The sequence below is a fragment of the Colossoma macropomum genome, unplaced genomic scaffold (assembly GCF_904425465.1).
Source record: "Colossoma macropomum unplaced genomic scaffold, Colossoma_macropomum, whole genome shotgun sequence".
NCBI classification, from domain to species: domain Eukaryota; kingdom Metazoa; phylum Chordata; class Actinopteri; order Characiformes; family Serrasalmidae; genus Colossoma; species Colossoma macropomum.
Window position 1 is genome coordinate 3,484,871 of NW_023494793.1, and position 20,752 is coordinate 3,505,622.

The following is a 20,752-nucleotide window of genomic DNA, read 5'->3' on the forward strand; positions in this document are numbered from 1 at the left end:
ATAGATCATCCTTGTGATTCGAGTGCCACGCACATGGACACACACGTTTGGGAACACACTCAAACTACAGGAGGCAGACAGCCAGCCAACAACGTGCACAGTGTGAGTTTCTAATCTGTGATTAGTGAGAGGGTCAAAGTTTTCTAAGATCTTCTAAACGAATTGTGGAGGCAAAAAACTAGAGCTTTCCTCAAAGGACCAGACCTAAAATGAACGTTCAGCAAAAGTCTAATTTTCCTCCTTACCTCAACTGTAGCTGTTCAGCCAAGACATGTTTGGTGTTTGAAGTCTGCTTCTTTAGTTTTGCACTGGAGTCTATGAGGCTAATGTAGCTAAGTAATGGAAGCTTAGACCCCACCAATTAGCAGCAGGCTAACTGCAGGCCTAAACCATCATATATTTGCCTTAAACGGTGCAGAGCTGTTCATTAATCTGTAATAGTCTTAATTACATTACACTGTTATCTATAAACATGGATAAACATATGGACAACATGAAAGCTTTAGGGTGGCTGATCCTACTATGTACAGCTATCCAATGTACTTTTGTCCATTTTTATAGTTAATAGTATGTTAGTGTCAGAAAGCATGACGCTAATTGGTGGGGCATACGCTTCCATTACATGGTAGATCCAGTGCCAAAACTAAAGGAGCTGAAACTGAAGAAAAACTGTGGAAATCTGTTTGCCGAACTCTGCTCTGGAGCTGCATGCGGCTCTTTTACTGCCCTGTTGCGGCTCCACAGAATCAGATTAGTAGGTAAAAATAAAATAATCCTCCTTTACAGTTAAATAAAGCTCTGCTGATCGTTCAACACAGTTTAACAATAAATGGTCTTAAACGCTGGAGTTAATGTAGCACTGCTAATTCACCCTTTAACCCTGAAGGTTGGTGTGCAGACTGATGGTCACCATAGCAACACAGACAACATGTCTTGCCTAGCTAGTAGCTAACGAAACGGCAAAGAGAAAGATTTAAGACGAATGGACTTATTTGCATTTCTAATCACTCCAGCTGGTTTCGTGATACGTTTAATCTGCAGTGAGAAACTGTCAAACTCTTAAAAAGTCGCGAGGCTGAAGTCAGTTTCTCATTCACCAGCTTCCTGTTCGAATTCTCCCGCTCCACCTTAAATGCTGCAGCAATTACATTCTGCCACCTCCGGCACCATTCAAGAAAATACGAACAAGAAGCTGGCGAATGAGACGCGACTTCACCCTCGTAAAAAGTTGAACGTTGAGAGACATTTTACAAGAAACTGTTCTACTTCTGAGCAAAAGTTTCCTGCCAGAGATGTGAGAAAAGCAGCTATGGTTGAGCTAAAGCTTCAAGCAGAGCAAAGTAAGTCTGTGTTTTCATTTATATTATATTTTTAGCCTATAGTAGAACATTAGCTTATACTGACAAATTTACAGCCAGGATGGTAAAATAAACATAAAATGTTGTGGCTCCCAAAGTGGTCTGATTTTTGTTGAGAGGACAATACGGCTCTTCTTAATGTTTGTGTGTCCAATCCCTGGACTACACTGGGATAAGTGGGGAAATCTGTGTGGTTTTTGTTCCAGAATGATCACTTTAATTCTTTACATTCACAACAGAAATAAAAGCTAGAGAGGCTGGTGGAAGAGGAGCTTTTTGGACTGGATAAAAAAAAATAATGCAGATTTCTCTCGTTTATCGTTTTCCACAGGTATCCGTCTGTTCTCATGTCAGCTACAGCAGGATAATACTTGTCGCTCTTACCGGGTGAAGGTCTGTAGCATTAGCCTCAGTGCCAGGGATGCTCAGGTGAAGACTCTGCAGGTAATACGTGGTTTGCATCTGTAGACGATACAAAACAGAGACGATTAAACAGGTCAGACTGGTGTAGGTCTCATTCATACACATATACGGGGTAGAACTATTAGCACGCTTGATTAACATCGAGCAAAACAGCCAATTAACATTCGCTCTTACAATGCAAGTGTGAAAATCCTGAGCTTTCAGTGAGAACTCCCTAATTTTAGCAATACATAATATATTGTATGTTAAACAGTGTTGGACTTAACAGTGTGGGTTTTGCAGGAGGATGCAATATGCAAATTAGTCTCCAACCAATCACACTTACAATGTGCTGTGATCATCCTGACCAATCACAGCTCCAGATGAGTCTCTGTGGGTGTTTTAATCAATCAAGGCACTCATGTATTCCAACAAAAGTCAATTAATTTGAGCAAAAAAATGCTAATCATTAACTTTAAATGACTATAGAGCTTTTAATATACTTCAAAGCCTAGAATAATTTTAGAGGCAGTAATATAATCACAATACCAGTATTTAGTATTCTGTCCACACTGTGTGTACCTGATCTTTACCAAGGGTGCCAATAAATCTGAGAACTGAGGTTCTTTGCATATTACTGCAAACAGCAGCCACATTATGTAAAAGCACTGGATGACTACGGATGATACGGAGAAACACCTTAGAGCGCTACAGTCTGTATGTGCAGGTCAGATGCTTTAATTCTGCTGGACGTGTGTTTGAACTGCACCTGAATTAAGTAAACCTGAGGTAATCTGAGGTCAATCGAGCCGATTCACTTTACCAGCCGCAGAGTGAGAAAACCAACTAAAACATGTCGGACGACGGCGCCTCGTAAGAGCTGACCTTTACGTGTAATAGAAAGAGAGGAATTTCATTTCTGTGTGGGGGTGACAGGCTATAGGCAGCCGCTCTGCGTCCCAGTGGACTCTTTTGCCATCTTTATATTGTGCTCTGTGGTCAATCAGTCAGAGGAAATTAGCCTGGCCTTCCTCATAAAGTTATTTTTCACCTTACAGACGTCATCTAAAAGGGCCCGACGGGAATCTGTGACGCAGTCTGGTTCAAGTCAAATAGATGTCCTAAAATAGACAATTCTGACTGGCAGAACCATATTAATAACTATATATACTATATATATATATATATATATAAAATATGAAAAAATGTAAATATTAGACTTGCCTCTATCATTTTAAGCTCTACATAAAAAAGGCAAGTCCAATATTTACATATTTTCATAAAACATACATAAACCTGTCTTAATTTATCAATTTCTTCCTGAACATATATATATTATTACTATTGTTATTATGTGCAGAGCTGCATTATTGACCAAGTTTCTATTGTCAGACAGGAACTGTATACCTGTAAACTTCTTGATTTCCTGATAAAAATTAAGTTTTTATAAAGAGCATAAAAATAATTATTATGATTTTTATTACTACAGTCTGTAATTGTAGGACTACAACATACACCTATATGGTAAGTGGAGCTGATAAAATGGACACAGTGTGGGTTCAAGGTAGGTGTACCTGATGAAGTTTGCAGTGTATATGTATTATCATACTGTATTTATAGATCCCCCAATCCAACTTAGTCTCTCCCGATATACCAATATCTGAAGTCAGGATGGCAAAGTACATAAAGTACCATAAGCTCAAAAGGAAGTACATTTGTGGCAGGCCGTGTATGATCTTATCCAGAGCGACCTACATTTTCAATAAGTTGCAGGTCTAGGCTACTCCAAGGACTCTAACTGGTGCAGCATGGCTTGGGCAGGAAGTCAAACCCCGAACATAAAGTCTGCAAAAGACTTAAAGCCACATTTCATACTAAAATTCTGCTTAACAACATCCCTTAACTGTGGTAAAATCACTGAAACGTACAGCCTCTCAAGGCTTACTGCTCTAATATATACCAAGTGAGTCCTTGCTATAACTTTTAAAGGCTACACTCTTAAAAAAGTTGGTTCCTAAAGGGTTCTTTAGTAAAGAAAATGGTTCTATAAAGAACAAGAACACTCAAAGAAGACTTTGCATGATTAACGGGTTCTCTGCATTGTAAAAGGGTTCTTCAGACTGATAGACAGTGTGCTGGAGATGGTTCTATATAGAACCTATTTGAAAAGGGATCTATGTTTCCATCAATCTGAAGAACGCTTTCATGATGCAAAGAACCCTGCGATTATGCGAAGGGTTCTTTGAGTGTTCATGTTTTATACAGCAGCATTTTCTTTACTAAAGAACCCTCGAAGAATCATCTTTTTTAAGAGTGTACAACAGGAAAGTTCTCAACTCTCTGCTTACATTAAACACAGAAATGTTCAATACATCACTGAACTCCTGTCAGTGTTCTAAGTGTAATAACTTCATGTTCCCCCGGTTCATTTTTCAAGCATTCAGTGCTGAAGCTGCCTCACCGCTGAGCTGAAATTCCTGACTTTGGTGATTATGTTCTGGTGTTACACAACAAAAAAACAAACAGTTCCACTTTATTACTTTATTTTTCATTCAGGTTCTGAGGCACCAGACAGAATGTAGTGTTCTGGCCCAGACAGATCACTCAAAGTGAGTGAACACAGTGCTTATTGAACAGGATTCAAAAAGGCTTTTAAGGCTATTCGGAATGCTTTTCTTATAAAAGAGAACTGATAAAACCTGCAGGACAAAACTACGATCGAAACAGGAACTTCCCTTTTTTCTAGCACGCCAAACAGCCCACAACCAAATCAAATTCCTCCCCATAGTGGCTGGATGTGTGTGTGTGTGTGTGTGTGTGTGAGTGTGTGTGTGTGTGTGTGTGTGTGTGTGAGAGTGTGTGTGTGTGTGTGAGTGTGTGTGTGTGTGTGTGAGTGAGAGTGTGTGTGTGTGTGTGTGTGTGAGAGTGTGTGTGTGAGTGAGAGTGTGTGTGAGAGTGTGTGTGTGAGTGAGAGTGTGTGTGTGAGAGTGTGTGTGTGAGTGAGAGTGTGTGTGTGTGTGTGTGAGAGTGTGTGTGTGAGTGAGAGTGTGTGTGTGAGTGAGAGTGTGTGTAGGAGGTGTCTGACTGACCTGGAAGTAGACAGTCCAGTAGGGGATGAGGGCCAGAAAGACAGGTAGGATCTTCATCAGAGCTTTCACTTCCTCCACCTTCTCTTCTGGGAATCTCCCTCCGTATGTCACCTTCGCCCCGTCCAGCAGGCTGGGTTTAGGTCTGCAGAACAGACAGGAAGTCCCCATTTTACCTTCATTAAACCATTATTTTTAACCAGGAAGCCCCACCCAGATCTACAGTCCTCCTTTAATAACAGAAACCTGCTCAATGAAGACCAACAATAAAAAGGAAAGTAAACAAATTAAGCACATAAATAAATACATCTAAAATATATAAAATTGGTTGTATATTGATATATGATATATATGTAAAAAAATATATGATCTATTTTATTACCAAAATTATTAAAATATTATAATAAATAAGAATAAAAACAAATAGACATTAGTATATAAAAAACAGCACAGAAAAAATTAAGTTTAACATATATAACATATATAATAGCAAACATAATCATAGCATGTAATAATATTACAACGTTATAACCACACTATACAATATAAACATATATATATATATATACATATATATATATATATATATATAGTATGATTATATGATTATTTCATGCTATGACATATATAATCATACTATATAATTATATATATCACATACAGCAAATGCTACTACGTCCTCAGTGATGCATTATGAATAGCAAGTAGTGATTTATATTATTATTACTTTTAATGAATATGCGGCCAGAGTGGACAGACACATGAATGCCTCAATGGGCAGATAATAGTGAAGGGTTTTCTGGTCATTCTAGCCTGACAGGAGCGCTCTAATGACCGCCAGAGTGCTTTCAACTCTCCGCCACGATAAGACAATTATCTCCTTTGTGTGGCTCTTTACTTTAAAACTCCAAGGAGGATGGAAACCTCGTTCTAAAGCCTTGTAAGCCTTATCTTGAGAGAGAAAGAGAGAGAGAGAGAGAGAGGGAGAGAGAGGGAGAGAGAGAGAGAGAGAGAGAGAGAGAGAGAGGGAGAGAGAGGGAGAGAGAGATGGGAGTAAAGTGAAAGAGAAAAAGGTCCTCTTAATAAGGAATTCTTGAAAGGCTCAAGGATTTGTCCAACTTCACGAAATGTTCGGTGTCAAAGGTTTCATTCGTTCTTTTTTTCTGATGCGATTGTTCTACTTTGATTCAAAGCGGCGGAGCAGCACTTGAGAATAACTTTCCTCCGCAGTGGAGTCGTGATGAACAGCGCGGCCACATTAGAGGCAGACAGGGGAGGCGGATCAAAGAGACGGATGGAAAATGAGGGATAAAATCAGTGTCTGGCAGAGCCGTCTCCAACCGCCACTCACTCACCACAGAGCTGACGAGCATACCAAACACGCTAACCAATCAATCAAGGTCTGTTTCGGTGATTCCGCCGGTTTCTCAAAGGGTTAAACAGTTTCTCACAGTGAAAAGAAATGAATGTCCATTAATTCTCCCTTTTTTCTTTAAAGAAACCCAATAAATGTTTTAACCATTAGAGATCTCTAAGAACTCTTTCAGAAATTTTTAATGTTGCTCTATAGAGCTCTATAATGTTCATATGATCCACACAGTCATTCTGACAGACTGTAATACACTACAGGAAGCGTAGGGGGCGATATGGCTTCTACTGTTTCATTTAAGAAGCTCTATAATGTTCATATGATCCACACAGTCATTCTGACAGACTGTAATACACTACAGGAAGTGTAGGGGGCGATATGGCTTCTACTGTTTCATTTAAGAAGCTCTATAATGTTCATATGATCCACACAGTCATTCTGACAGACTGTAATACACTACAGGAAGTGTAGGGGGCGATATGGCTTCTACTGTTTCATTTAAAAAGCCTCTGTAATGTTCATATGATCCACACAGTCATTCTGACAGACTGTAATACACTACAGGAAGTGTAGGGGGCGATATGGCTTCTACTGTTTCATTTAAAAAGCCTCTATAATGTTCATATGATCCACACAGTCATTCTGACAGACTGTAATACACTACAGGAAGTGTAGGGGGCGATATGGCTTCTACTGTTTCATTTAAAAAGCCTCTATAATGTTCATATGATCCACACAGTCATTCTGACAGACTGTAATACACTACAGGAAGCGTAGGGGGCGATATGGCTTCTACTGTTTCATTTAAAAAGCCTCTGTAATGTTCATATGATCCACACAGTCATTCTGACAGACTGTAATACACTACAGGAAGCGTAGGGGGCGATATGGCTTCTACTGTTTCATTTAAAAAGCCTCTGTAATGTTCATATGATCCACACAGTCATTCTGACAGACTGTAATACACTACAGGAAGTGTAGGGGGCGATATGGCTTCTACTGTTTCATTTAAAAAGTGCTCTATAATGTTCATATGATCCACACAGTCACTCTGACAGACTGTAATACACTACAGGAAGTGTAGGGGGCGATATGGCTTCTACTGTTTCATTTAAAAAGCCTCTGTAATGTTCATATGATCCACACAGTCACTCTGATAGACTGTAATATCCACAGAGTCAAGAAATCTTTCCTCTATTACTATTATTACTGTTTTAAAATCCACATTTGAGAACTATTAATGTTAACGCACATTGTGATTAACACTAATTCTGCCCTTCACAGTTAATTACAGCCATGGTACAAGCAAAGCTCCTGTTTTCAAACAGGCTGCCCACCTCTAGTGAAATGTATATTCCTGTTTATTCTCTGTGAAAGACGTTGAGAGTCTTACCTGAGCAGGTGAGGGTCGCTGGGTCCTCCGCAGCAGGCCGAGCCCACGATCTTAAACATATCCGTGAAGGCGCTGCCGTCCGCAGGTTTGGTAATGAAGACGGTGCGTCCCAGCAGGAAGACAAGCAGGGAGACCCCCAGACACACGGCAGGGATGATGTAGCCCACCGAAAAGTTCACATTCTGCTGGACGTACGCGATGCCCCCCAGAGAGAAGATGGCCCCCAGGTTAATACACCAGTAGAACCAGTTAAAGAACCTCCGCGTCGCTTCTGGACCGCGATCCTTCACCTGCAGGCAGAACAGACAGAAATTACCGTTAGCAAGTTTTTCCAAGCGACGCTGTTCACAAAAAATCATGAGCCCATTCTAAGTAGTTTCCAAACTAGTTCTAAATGGGACCAATCATGTGAATAATCATGAAAATTCATTTCCCGTAGACGACAAAAAAACGACACCTGGCCTTCAGACCGTCGGACGGCCACAGCTGAGGAAAGTGCTCTTAATAAAGTGAATACACAACAACAAAGCTGACTAAAGGCAAGTCGGACCTACGACAGACATTTTCAAACATGACTACCGCAGATGGAAACCAGCTGTACAGGTCTGCGGGCGGGAGCGGGACAAATGGTGCAGATTTTCTGCTGGAGCGAGACTAAAATAAAAATAAATAAATAAAAAAAAACAAAAAAAAACGATCCAGCCCTACTACACAGCCAAAGCAGCTGTGCTACTGGTTGCTGATGCAAATGCTCACAACAAAGCTTACAAAAGTTGACCTTAATGGGCAATAAGGCAAAGATACCACATCATCATACTTCAAGATATTTTCAGGATACGCGATACATATCACGATACTGTGACACACACATACAAAACACCAGTAGTGCCACATTTTAATAACAGACAATAACAATAACAGCCATCAAGAACTTCTTTTCAATGAGTTTTATTCAACGTTTCCCATACTGGGCTGCAATAAATCCAGTTAAACAGAATAATTTTGTTCTCTTTCTGACCAAACATGCTCTTTAAGTAATGTCCACACTCAGAAAACCATGTTTATCAAGATGACAACATTAATCATAATAACAACATCATCATATTGCCACCTCTCATTAAACTCCACATGAAAATTTGGAAAATGAAATTCAAGTTTTTCTTAGTGATGCTGTTATTCATGCCGCTGTCAGTCAGAGGAGGATGGAGTCCCTTTTGAGTCTCGGATCCTCTCAAGGTTTCTTCCTCTTGTTCTTAAGGAGTTTTTCCTGCCACCGTCAGCACTGACTTGTTAAAGGAAGCTCGGACACAGATTTTCCTGTAAAGCTGCTTTGATGAGAACTGCTGTGGTAAAAAACACTATATAAATAAACTTTGACTTGACTTGAAATATTTCCACTGTTTCTGTAGCTGACATCAGCTAGAGTAGCGAGCAATCTACACCTGCCTTCTCAATCACATCCTAAACAACGGCCCTGGCGACATGCTCATATTTAGGCACATTTCCTCGAATTTGCGAGCAAGTATGTGTAATACGAGCAAAAACACAACATTTTAGAGTCCTGTTTAAACACAAAAGCACCTTTCTGTTCTGAAACTGAATTAGAACCTAACAGATAAGATAAATTAATCCTTTATTAGTCCCACAACAGGGAATTTCATGGTGCTACAGCAGCAAAGGGAGAGCAAGGCACACAAAAGAAGTAACAAGAAAAGAATTAACAAAGTAATTAACCTTGTTAATTAGTTAACACAGTTACAGTTTACTTAGTGCTGCCTAGACAATATAAACAATACTAAAAATAAAAATATCCCAAATAAAAATATAAAATCTGTCCTTCATATAAACTCTATTCACAAAATGACCAATATATAAAACTTTAAAAACTATTTACACTGTAAGGATATTTAACCCATATTGCACATGGAGTATTGATTATATTGCACATGGGAATGGTGATGAATTAACAATATAAACATTATAAATAAAAAATAAAAAAATAATTCAACACTACAGATATCTTACACATAATATTGATTTCAGTATTCAAATCCTGCCCTCTAGAACGGTCCTCGAGTGCTCGTGTACGTTCCTAAATTACATACAGCTCATATATTTATACATACAGTGCAGTGCACAACAATGAGACATTCACATTCAGTGCTGAGCAGTAGCCAATATGGGGGAATAGTGTTCAAAATTCCAGTGGAATATGGATTATATGGCTTACAATGACATAATTTCTATCTATTGCTCATTATAGATAAAGTTAGGTAACATTTTATTTGGATAGTCCACTTTAGATGCTTTGTAGATACTTAATTTACAACCCCATTTCCAAAAAACTGGTGAACTCCTCCTCGTCTTTACTTCAAATACTGGTTTTTGGTCTTGTCCCTTACATACAGAGATTTCTCTCTACGTCTTTTAATGATATTATGTACTGTAGATGATGAAAAGTAAAAGTTCTTTGCTATTTTATGTTGAGAAATGTTTTTCTTGAATTGTTGCACTATTTGATGGTGCAGTCTTTCACAGAGTGGTGACTCCTCCTCATCTTTACTTCTGAAAGACTCCGCCTCTCTGAGATGCTTATTTATACCCAATCTGACCTGTTACTGACCTGTCGCCAATCAACCACCAGGTAATTTTTTTAGCATTACACAACCTTACCAGCCTTTTGTTGCCCCTGTCCCAACTTTTTGAAACGTGTTGTTGGCATCAAATTCAAAATGGGCAAATATTTTTCAAAAAACAATAAAATTTCTCAGTTTCAACATTTGATTTGCTGTCTTTATACTATTTTCAATGAAAATTGGGGTTTAAATGATTTGAACATCATTGCATTTTGTTTTTATTTACATTTTGCACAGCGTCCCAACTTTTTTGGAAATGGGGTTGTCCTATCAAGATACATTTAACTCTAAACCTGGCTCTAATCCTAACCCTAACCTTAACCTCAACCCAAAACCTAAACCCAACCATCACCCTGCTCCTAGCCCTAACTCTGGTCCAAATCCTAACCCTAACCTGACCACTATTTAGACTCAACTGACTTTCAACAGATAGTTTGTTAACAGTTTGAACATCTGTAGATGATCTATAGGGGACTAAAGTGGACTAAAGTGGACTATCCAAAGAAAGTGAGATCTAAAGTTATTGTTGATTTGAATTAAAAACACTTTGAAAAACTAGGCGTCAAAGTTGGGTTGTGTATGAAAACCGTTTAACATGTTCTTTATTACATAAACAGCTAATTAAAACCACTCGGCTTGGCTTTATTTTAACTCATGGCAAAACACTTTAATTCCTAGCAGATCACTCCTGCCAGAATTTTTAAAATCTAAGCATCTTAACCATCTCGTTCATAAACGTGCTGAAAGAAACATAAAGAATCTCATCTCCTCCACTATTTAGCTGCTAAGCTAAACAATAGGCCTGTCCTTCATGTAATTACAGCTTTTGGGTGACCCACAAAACACAATCACTAAAGTGATGAAGTATCCAATTAAATGACATGAAAAACCCACATTGCCAAGAATCATCCTCGAGGAAACGCTTCCTCTATTGGTCTCTAATCCTTTTAGAGCCGACTACGAATTCCTCCCAGTTCGTGTACATCAATAGTATTTCTATACGCTATAGAGAACAGCCATTCACAACCGTCCTCCATCCTGCAGGCTGAGGGGGAAAAAAAGAAAATCAAATGAAAGTCAGATGACATGAGAGAAAAATCTAATCAAAGTCAGCCCGTCTTACAGATCTAACTAATTAAAGCATACATTATTCAGTAACAATGACTGCTTTCAGAGGATAATGTAGTCTGTCAGCCGAAACAGCAGCAGGCAAATCTGTCAATCAAACAGAAAACTTTCGAAAAACAGCTGTCAGTTTTATTTCCTCTGCTGAGCTGAAGACACGCTGAGGAAGGAATGAAATGGAGGAAGAAGAGAACAGAGCCTTCAGCAGAGATCATCACGAACAAATGTATAAACAAATATATTAGCTCATCAGCGGAAATGCCTAAAAAGCTCAGCATTTTGGTGCAATTAGCAAGCTGGCTAACTCGGCATACAAAAAAACAGTACAGTATCCAGTAAAAACACGAAAGGAAAGACAGTTAGTAGCTGTTTTATGGTAGAATTGTTCTCAACCTGGGAGTAAATGTGCTAGATGCTTGTGGGCCCTTCCAACATGATCATTATTTAAGGCCTGTGTTTGGGTAATGTATGGCTTTTCTATAAAATCTCCCACTAGAGTTGGGCAAAAATGTCCATAATATGTCACAATATTCATTTTTTCTTACATCTGGTAAGTTGGAATAGACCACATTTAAAAATTACAATCAAAGACTATCAATAAGATGAATGTGTTTACATGCACTCAATAATCCAATCACAATCAGATTTCTGCAGTTATCTGATTATTCAAATGGTCATGTAAGCAGCACGCTCCGATTTCTTAGATCACAGTAAGGTCTAGAAATCTGATTAAGAAATCCGATAAAGAGAGCTGGATTTTAGCTCAGTAATCAGATTTCTCAGTGCATGTGAGCTCTTACTCTGATTTCTTTCGGATTTCTCAGTCTGAGCATGTGCGAAAACAGACAGCAGTACTGGAAATAAGCGAGCCGCGTTGCTGTGAGACACAGCAAAACACTTTTGGAGCGACGCTGAAAACAACTACACGTTTGACGAAATGAAGGAATATTTAAATATTCTTCATCTTCTAGATGATGATGTTCATACTTTCAGGTAAAGTGCAGCAAGTTTTTAATAAACAAAAAGCCGCAGCATGAAGTTTGAATTTTACATTACGTTTACGTCACGTCTACTTCTGTGAGTTTATTGGCTGGTTGCAAAGCAGAAATCAGATTACTGTCTGACTCATGTAGACCCAGAGTTTCTCCATTATCTAATTACTCAACTGCATGTAAACACGCTGATTGGATTACTGATATAACCTGAATTTCTGCAGTTATCGGATCAAACGCAGTGCAGTACTGTTTTTTATGTTCTGAATGTTCTTATGTTCGGAGAAAAGCATACTGTGACATATTGTGATATAATTTATCATAACGATAAATATTATCATATTACCCAAGCCTCTCTCCCACACAGTTAGCAAGCCAGCTAACCTGCCAACCACAACAGTAAAAACACAAAGAGTAACAGCCATACTGGAAGAACTACGTAAAGTGCTGTGCTTAAACAATACAGCACATACATCGTGGGAAATCATGCATTTTAATGAATAGCCAAAATAAAATCACTATCACTTAATAATAAACATAAAAAATAATATCGAACAGCAAAGTGACAAAAGGTCATAGTCATGAGCCCATTCTAAACAGAGTTTCTAAACTAGTTCTAAATGGAACAACTCATGAATAACCATGAAAATTAATTTCCTGTAGGCTACAGAAACAGCAGGCTTTCAGACAGTCAGACGGCCACAGCTGTGGAAAGTGCTCTTAATAAAGTGAATACAGCTGACTAAAGGCAAGTCGGACCTACGGCTGTGACTTCCAACCATGACTACCGCAGATGGAAACCAGCTGTACAGGTCTGCGGGTGGGAGCGGGACACATGGTGCAGATTTTCTGCCAAAGCAGCTGCTAATGGGTCATGATGTAAATGCTCACATCAAAAGCTCACAAAATTTGAACTTAATGGTGGGTGACAAGGCAAAAATGCCATATAACGATACATCAAGATATTTTCATGATACGCAATATGCATCACGATACTGTGACACGCATACACAATGCATTAGTAGTGTCACATTTTAATAACAGACAATAACAATAACAGCCATCAAAATCTTTTTTCAATGCGTTTAATCAATGTTTCACACACTGGGCTGCACTAAATCCAGTTAAAAAGCACTAATTATGTTCTCTTTGTGATGAAACATGCTCTTTAAGTACGGACGATATCCACGACATGCTCAGAAAAGCATTTTTTTTATCAAGATGACCACATTTATCATGCTAACCGTGAGTGATATCATCATATTGCCACCTCTAACTGAACTCCATGCAAAGTTCTGCAAATGAAGTTCATTCAGTCTGGAAGTCTATGACACAAAACCACTCGTTACTGTTCTGAGGCCTCAATTCATTCATTTTATCAATGCTAACTTAAGCTACATTTGGGGACCGCTTTGGTGGAAATGTGCAATTGCATGCAACGTGCAGAAGAACATTTTATAACATGGGCTGTGGTTTGGATCTCGTCCCGAGCAGATGCAACTGCTGATTGCAAGTGAGAATGCAAAAAGAACATGGTCATTCTGACAGATTGTAATAAACTACAGGAAGTGCAGGGGGTGATAAGACATCTAAAAGTAGATGGCCGCATAATCAAGTCTATTAGAGATACTGAACAACTCCACTGTTTTAGGCGAGCGTGTGATGATTTAGGCCTGCTGTTAGCACCACGCTATTTGCTCTACATTAGCTTCCATGCTTGTTAGCCACATTAGCCTCACAGTTGCAGTGCAAAAATAAAGAAGCAAAGTTCAGACACCAAACAACTCTGTCTTAGCTGAACAACTACACTTGTGGTGAGAGAGGAAACTACGTAAAACTGATTTTTCCTTTAAAAACCTAGAAAAGAGGACGACCTCATTATCAGCCCAGTTAAGCTAAGCTGCATCCTGTCACTAGAACCCGAGTTCTACCGTAACCATGCTCAGTAATCTGTGGTCTAGAGGCCAAGAAAGTTTAATAAGCTCTAGGGTTTGAAGAATTGTTTACTTCCCCCCTCTTGTCCAGTCAGAGGGATGTTAGCTAATCACGGACATTTGAAAGCTCAGATTTACAGAACTGGTCAGTCAGCACCCTCCTGCAAGCACATTCAGCTCTTTTAGGACATGTGAGTGGCAGCTTGAGAAGATGCAGGGAGTAGTAAGGCTGTAAAGCCATCATTCATCTGAAGGACCTAGACTGACGCTAAAAGATACTGTAGCACACAAACGGGCACATCAATTCTAATCATTGCTAAATCAGCATCACTTCTAGAGGTCTAAATCTTTGACCTGACAATTTGATTTGATTACATTTCTTTAGGAAATTCAGAGTTCAATCTCTGATTTCATCATGATTTTACTGACTAAGATTATTTTGGTTCCATTTAGAATTATTTTTAAAAATAAAATGCAACAGGAGGAAGTATTTACACAGTAGTGTAAATAGTGGACCAGTCTGACCACCATGGAGCTTCCTGTACAAACCTCACCTGCATGAACTGACCCTCCTGGGGATACTGCTGTATTTTTGTAACCATAGACATCGCTACTCCGGCTTTTCCCCTTCTTCCATATGCTATCCTAATGATAACTGTCGCCACCGTCACCACTGGTGACGCTCATGGGGGCTCGGACCCTGGATTTTTGTGACCACGCCTGTTGTAAAAGGCGCCATATTAAAAAACGTTGACTTGACTTGACAGTAGCAGTATATAGAGAAAACAATAAGCCAAGCTGTTTAGGAAATTTTACAACTTTACAACCTAACATTTTGATTTTTGTGAAAAATGTGCATTCCTTGAATATTACGATCAATCCATTAATATCAATTCTAATATTCCAAAATTTATGCAGCTGAAACACAACCGTCAGGCTGTCAAAAACACAACAATATACTCATATTCCATTTTATTAGGAACACCCACCATATAGGTGCACTTTGTAGGCTCATAACAGCAGACTATAGCGCAACTCTACCCCTACTACCCCGTCCATTAGTGGAAAGGGTCCACCAGAGGCCCACCAGAGGCCCACCAGAGGCCCACCAGAGGCCCATCAGAGGCCCATCAGTGGTCCACCATTTACATTTACAGCATTTAGCAGATGCTCTTATCCAGATCGACTTAAAAAAAGTGCTTTGTCTATCCAGAGAAAGTATCTTTGCTAGTTACCAATAAGTTAGAGAGAAAGCTGGTCCTGAGCTCAGATACTGCTGGAAACAAAAGTCCATGCTGATACAGAGAGATAAGAAACAGAGTTAAACACAGCGCAGTGCAATACAATACAATACAATACAATACAATACATTACCATAAATAAACTCAGTGCTCATTTAAGTGCTGTATAAAGAGACGGTCTTCAGTCTGCGTTTCAAGACCAAGAGAGACTCTGCTGTTCGGACAGCCAGTGGGAGTTCGTTCCACCACCTGGGTTGCCAGCACAGAGAAAAGTCTTGATGCTTGTCTTCCACACATCTTAAAAGATGGCGGGTCAAGCCGAGCTGTACTCGAAGCTCGAAGGGCTCGTGGTACAGTTCGAGTTTTGACCATTGCCGTCAAGTAGGGAGGGGCTGGTCCGTTTTTGGCTTTGTTGGCATCAGGGTTTTAAATCTGATGCATGCAGCTACAGGAAGCCAGTGAAGGGAGTGCAGCAGTGGGAGTGACGTGACTGAACTTAGGGAGATTGAAGACGAGCTGTGCTGCTGCATTCTAGATGAGTTGCAGGGGCTTGATGGCCGCATAGGATGACCAGCCAAGAGCGAGTTGCAGTAGTCAAGCCTTGAGATGACAAGAGACTGAACTAGCACCTGGGTGGCCTCTCGAGTGAGGTCCACCAGTGGTCCACCACAAAATGGTCCCCTACAAAATGCCCTACATTTGAAAATGTGGACCACTAAGTAGAACGCTATTACTGGGAACAGAATTGGTGATGGTAGTAAATGATTTCAGACACCACATCATACGGGTCTGCTCATTACTGTATGACAGCAGATTATGTCGCATAAACACTATAAACATCATTCCACCAGTCCACTATAACCGCTGAGTCTGACTGCACACATCAGAGGAGCCCTCTTACACCAGTAACAGGTCTGAAGAGAGGATAGTGGGGACACTGGGTTTAGTAATCCTACTCAGAGAAGCTGCGTGAATCTTCAAACCAAACGCCACAGTGCATTTTGGGTATCACCTATCTAGGGTACAATGGTTGTCAACTACTTATTGTGGTGCACCATGTTTTCGGACACCACTATAAAATGGCTAAACCCCAAAATAGTGCAGTATCTAGAAAATAGGGCAGTTTTGGACATGAAAATAGGTCAAAATAATGAACACATCTTCTACAGAGACACACGTCTGCACATTTTAATACACAATCACTGTTTATTTGCTCAGTTTAACATACTGGGGAAAAGTGAAACATAAAATGTGGCCATTCAAAGACGTGAATTAGCTGGAGCAGGTATGGTAGATTGTGGATGGAACTAGAATCTGCAAGAAAACTTCCATGACCAGGGTTAGTGACCCCTGCCTTTAGACCGTTAGAAATAAAGGTTCTGTGCAGGTACGTTTTTCATCAATCAAGGCACAAACGATGTAAATGTTCCCTCAAAGGTACTACAGTGGTTTTAAGGTCTGATTGTGAACCTTAAATAAGTTTCTCCAGGTGAAATGTTCGTATTTGTACCTTTTCATAACCGAATGTTTTAAAACAGAACAGTAAAATAAAAGCCTGGAGACGAGACGGGGTGTGTGGAGTCAGTACAGCTTAGAACATATCATTTCAGTGGATTATGGTTCAGTTATGTTCCCTGACTAAAGGAACTGAGATGGACCCTTGAGGGTTCTACCCCAGTGACTGTTAACTCAGTGGTCCTCAGGGCCCCCCAGGCCACATTTTTCCTTCATCCCTGTTAGTTGCAGTTAGGTTGAAACAAAGGTGTGTAGGTCTGGGGTCGGGGGGCTGAGGACTGGTTTGGGAACCGCTGTGTTTCACTTATTTTCACTAAGAAAATCGACCTAACTTATAACAATTTGACTGTGTGTTTAAACTTATGCATATGACTGGATGGGGTAAGATAATTTGTGCAGAAACAGATGCTACATCCCAGGCCACATCCTCTGCATTCCCTGCACCAGCAACCTGGCATCAACCCTCCTCTCTAGGAACAGAATATTTCAGCTGCACACCTGCCTTTCATTTCACCTCATTAAATTAGGCTGGTGTCACTTTAATGCCCCCCCCCCAGCCAGCCGCTTCCACTACAGTCAGGGCCAAAGAGAGTATCAGCACTTTCCAGGCACCACTGAGGAACTCATGACAGCTGGAACTGAGACAAAGAATACACACGACCAAACCATGTGACTGGTAAGTGACCACAATAAGTGAACCAGCATTTAACCAACTCTTCCTGCACTGAATCACATCCAGACATTTTCTTCCCTAAAAACAATAGACAAACAGATCAGCTCCACATGATAAACCAGTTAAAAAAAAGTCAGAAACTGAATTTGCTTCAAAGGTTGTTTCCACTGCTTTAAGAGAATCTTGACTTTAACTCTCAGTTTATTACTTTTGGCAATGATTGGTCATCCTTGGTCCACCAGCAAAAGCGCTGTGTCACAGCCGCTGACGCTAGGTTGGACAATGTTGGTTAAAATCCCATTAAACCTAATGAGAAACTGTGGCGCTCTTTGTTTTGTCCCTGTCATGTTAGCTGATGACTGGCCGCCACACGGATAACCGTGATTAACAACTAGCTTTTTTTGGTTCACTGAATGCAGCTATTAATGTACAAGCCTACAGTGACTGAATTAGAGCTCCAGCAATCCTGCTGATCAAGCGTCAACACGGTAGCTCGACCACAGAAACAGCTCAAGCTCAAATAAACAAACGTTACTCACCGCCGCCCCCTAAAGGCGTCATTAACAAACATCACATAAACAAATGTTACTCACCGCCGCCCTCTAAAGGTGTCATTAACAAACATCAAATAAACAAACATCACTCAGCGCCGCCCTCTAAAGGTGTTATTAACAAACATCAAATAAACAAACGTTACTCAGCGCCGCCCTCTAAAGTCGTCATTAACAAACATCACATAAACAAACGTCGCTCAGCGCCGCCCTCTAAAGGCGTCATTAACAAACATCACATAAACAAACGTTACTCACCGACGCCCTCTAAAGGCGTCATTAACAAACATCACATAAACAAACGTCGCTCACCGCCGCCCTCTAAAGGCGTCATTAACAAACATCACATAAACGAACGTTACTCACCGCCGCCCTCTAAAGGCGTCATTAACAAACATCACATAAACAAACGTCGCTCACCGCCGCCCTCTAAAGGCGTCATTAACAAACATCACATAAACAAACGTTACTCAGCGCCGCCCTCTAAAGGCATCATTAACAAACATCACATAAACAAACGTTACTCAGCGCCGCCCTCTAAAGGCGTCATTAACAAACATCACATAAACAAACGTTACTCAGCGCCGCCCCCTAAAGGCGTTATAAACAAACATCAAATAAACAAACGTTACTCACCGCCGCCCTCTAAAGGTGTTATAAACAAACATCAAATAAACAAACGTTACTCACCGCCGCCCTCTAAAGGTGTTATAAACAAACATCTAATAAACAAACGTTACTCAGCGCCGCCCTCTAAAGGTGTTATAAACAAACATCAAATAAACAAACGTTACTCACCGCCGCCCTCTAAAGGTGTTATTAACAAACATCAAATAAACAAACGTTACTCAGCGCCGCCCTCTAAAGGTGTTATAAACAAACATCAAATAAACAAACGTTACTCACCGCCGCCCTCTAAAGGTGTTATAAACAAACATCAAATAAACAAACGTTACTCAGCGCCGCCCTCTAAAGGTGTTATAAACAAACATCAAATAAACAAACGTTACTCATCACTGCCCTCTGAAGGTGTTAACAAACATCTAATAAACAAACGTTACTCAGCGCCGCCCTCTAAAGGTGTTATAAACAAACATCAAATAAACAAACGTTACTCATCACTGCCCTCTGAAGGTGTTATAAACAAACATCAAATAAACAAACGTTACTCATCACTGCCCTCTGAAGGTGTTATTAACAAACATCTAATAAACAAACGTTACTCACAGCCGCCCTCTAAAGGTGTTATAAACAAACATCAAATAAACAAACGTTACTCATCACTGCCCTCTGAAGGTGTTATTAACAAACATCTAATAAACTTGTTGAAGCTGATCCAATGTAGGCAGTTTGAAAATGACAAGTTAGCCTACATGCTAATGTGTGGTGACACGACGGTTCACAAACTTACTATCATAAGAGTTTCACGGTTCGAATACATACAAAACATTGTTTAATACGCTGGTGTCGAAAGAAAACCTCGTATCTCTAAAATGGTAACTTTACAGGAGAAGGAAAAAACCTACTTTACTTCTAATGTGAGTCAATGGAACCAGACTTCTTTCCCAAGTCATTATGGGTCGTTTCTTTTAGTCCACTCATCATGAAATTTACACACAATGTAAAGAGCAACAGGCATTTTCAAATTATGTCAAAAACTGAAAAACAACAAGGTTTTCCTCCGACAGCAGCGATTTATTAACTTAAATTAAACTCAATTAGCCAATTTCATTTCCAACCTGCCTCGTTTTGAAATGACAGCGAATTCTGGATGAAGCAAATTTACAGCATCTCTTTTGGTGCATCCTTTTAACACTGGCAATACATTAGTCTACTGGTACTGGCAGTGATTGTGCTACAGTGAAGTGGCTCCAAATAAACACCACACATGTTTCAGTCTTGTGACACTGGAGGTGTTTTCTGTCTGCTATTCTAAATCTGAGTCAAAGTACCTCAGAAATCTGCGGTATGTGCCTCGTCACTGAATACATGAAGTGAAAGTAGACTGAGCTCACTTTTCACTGTTCTCCTTCCACATGTTACACAACTGCTTTAGGAAAAAAAAACATGGGGTATTTTAAGGGGGGGTGGCACTCAAGCCTTTTGCATTATTTCAAATGGACAGTTTTTTCTGAGTAACACTCACACGAGGAAATGTGTCTGAGACTGAGTCCAGGCCCCAGCTTACAGCTGAAGAAAGTATCAAATGAAAATGCAAAACAGATTTAAAAAAAAAAGCAGAGCATTACAAAAACGTGTTCACTCTCATGCAAACTGACCACAGCTCTGCACAGATTTAGAGGGAATTATACACTGTAACTGTGCAGACTGGTAACTACGGAGGGAAACACTGTAGGAGAAACCTAGAACGAGTGTGGAAATAGGCAAGGAAATAGTGGAGAGAAGAGCTGACCACTCAAAGTCAACAAATCAGTCACACGTTCTTGGGTGACTAAGGGTTTTTCACAAATAGTCAA

General features: G+C 39.9%; 1 protein-coding gene across 1 annotated transcript in view; it reads right to left on the minus strand.

Annotated features, from left to right (window-relative positions):
- Positions 1-1,697: 1,697 nt before the first annotated feature.
- slc15a4 (solute carrier family 15 member 4) overlaps positions 1,698-20,752 on the minus strand; it is a 28,406-nt gene continuing 9,351 nt past the window's right edge. Inside the window, exons 3-5 of the mRNA XM_036578213.1 lie at positions 7,609-7,898; positions 4,850-4,991; positions 1,698-1,820 (exon numbers count right to left, since the gene is read on the minus strand). Of these exons, the coding sequence (XP_036434106.1) occupies positions 1,713-1,820; positions 4,850-4,991; positions 7,609-7,898 (540 nt within the window). The 3' untranslated portion in view covers positions 1,698-1,712. The remainder of the gene's footprint in view (positions 1,821-4,849; positions 4,992-7,608; positions 7,899-20,752) is intronic.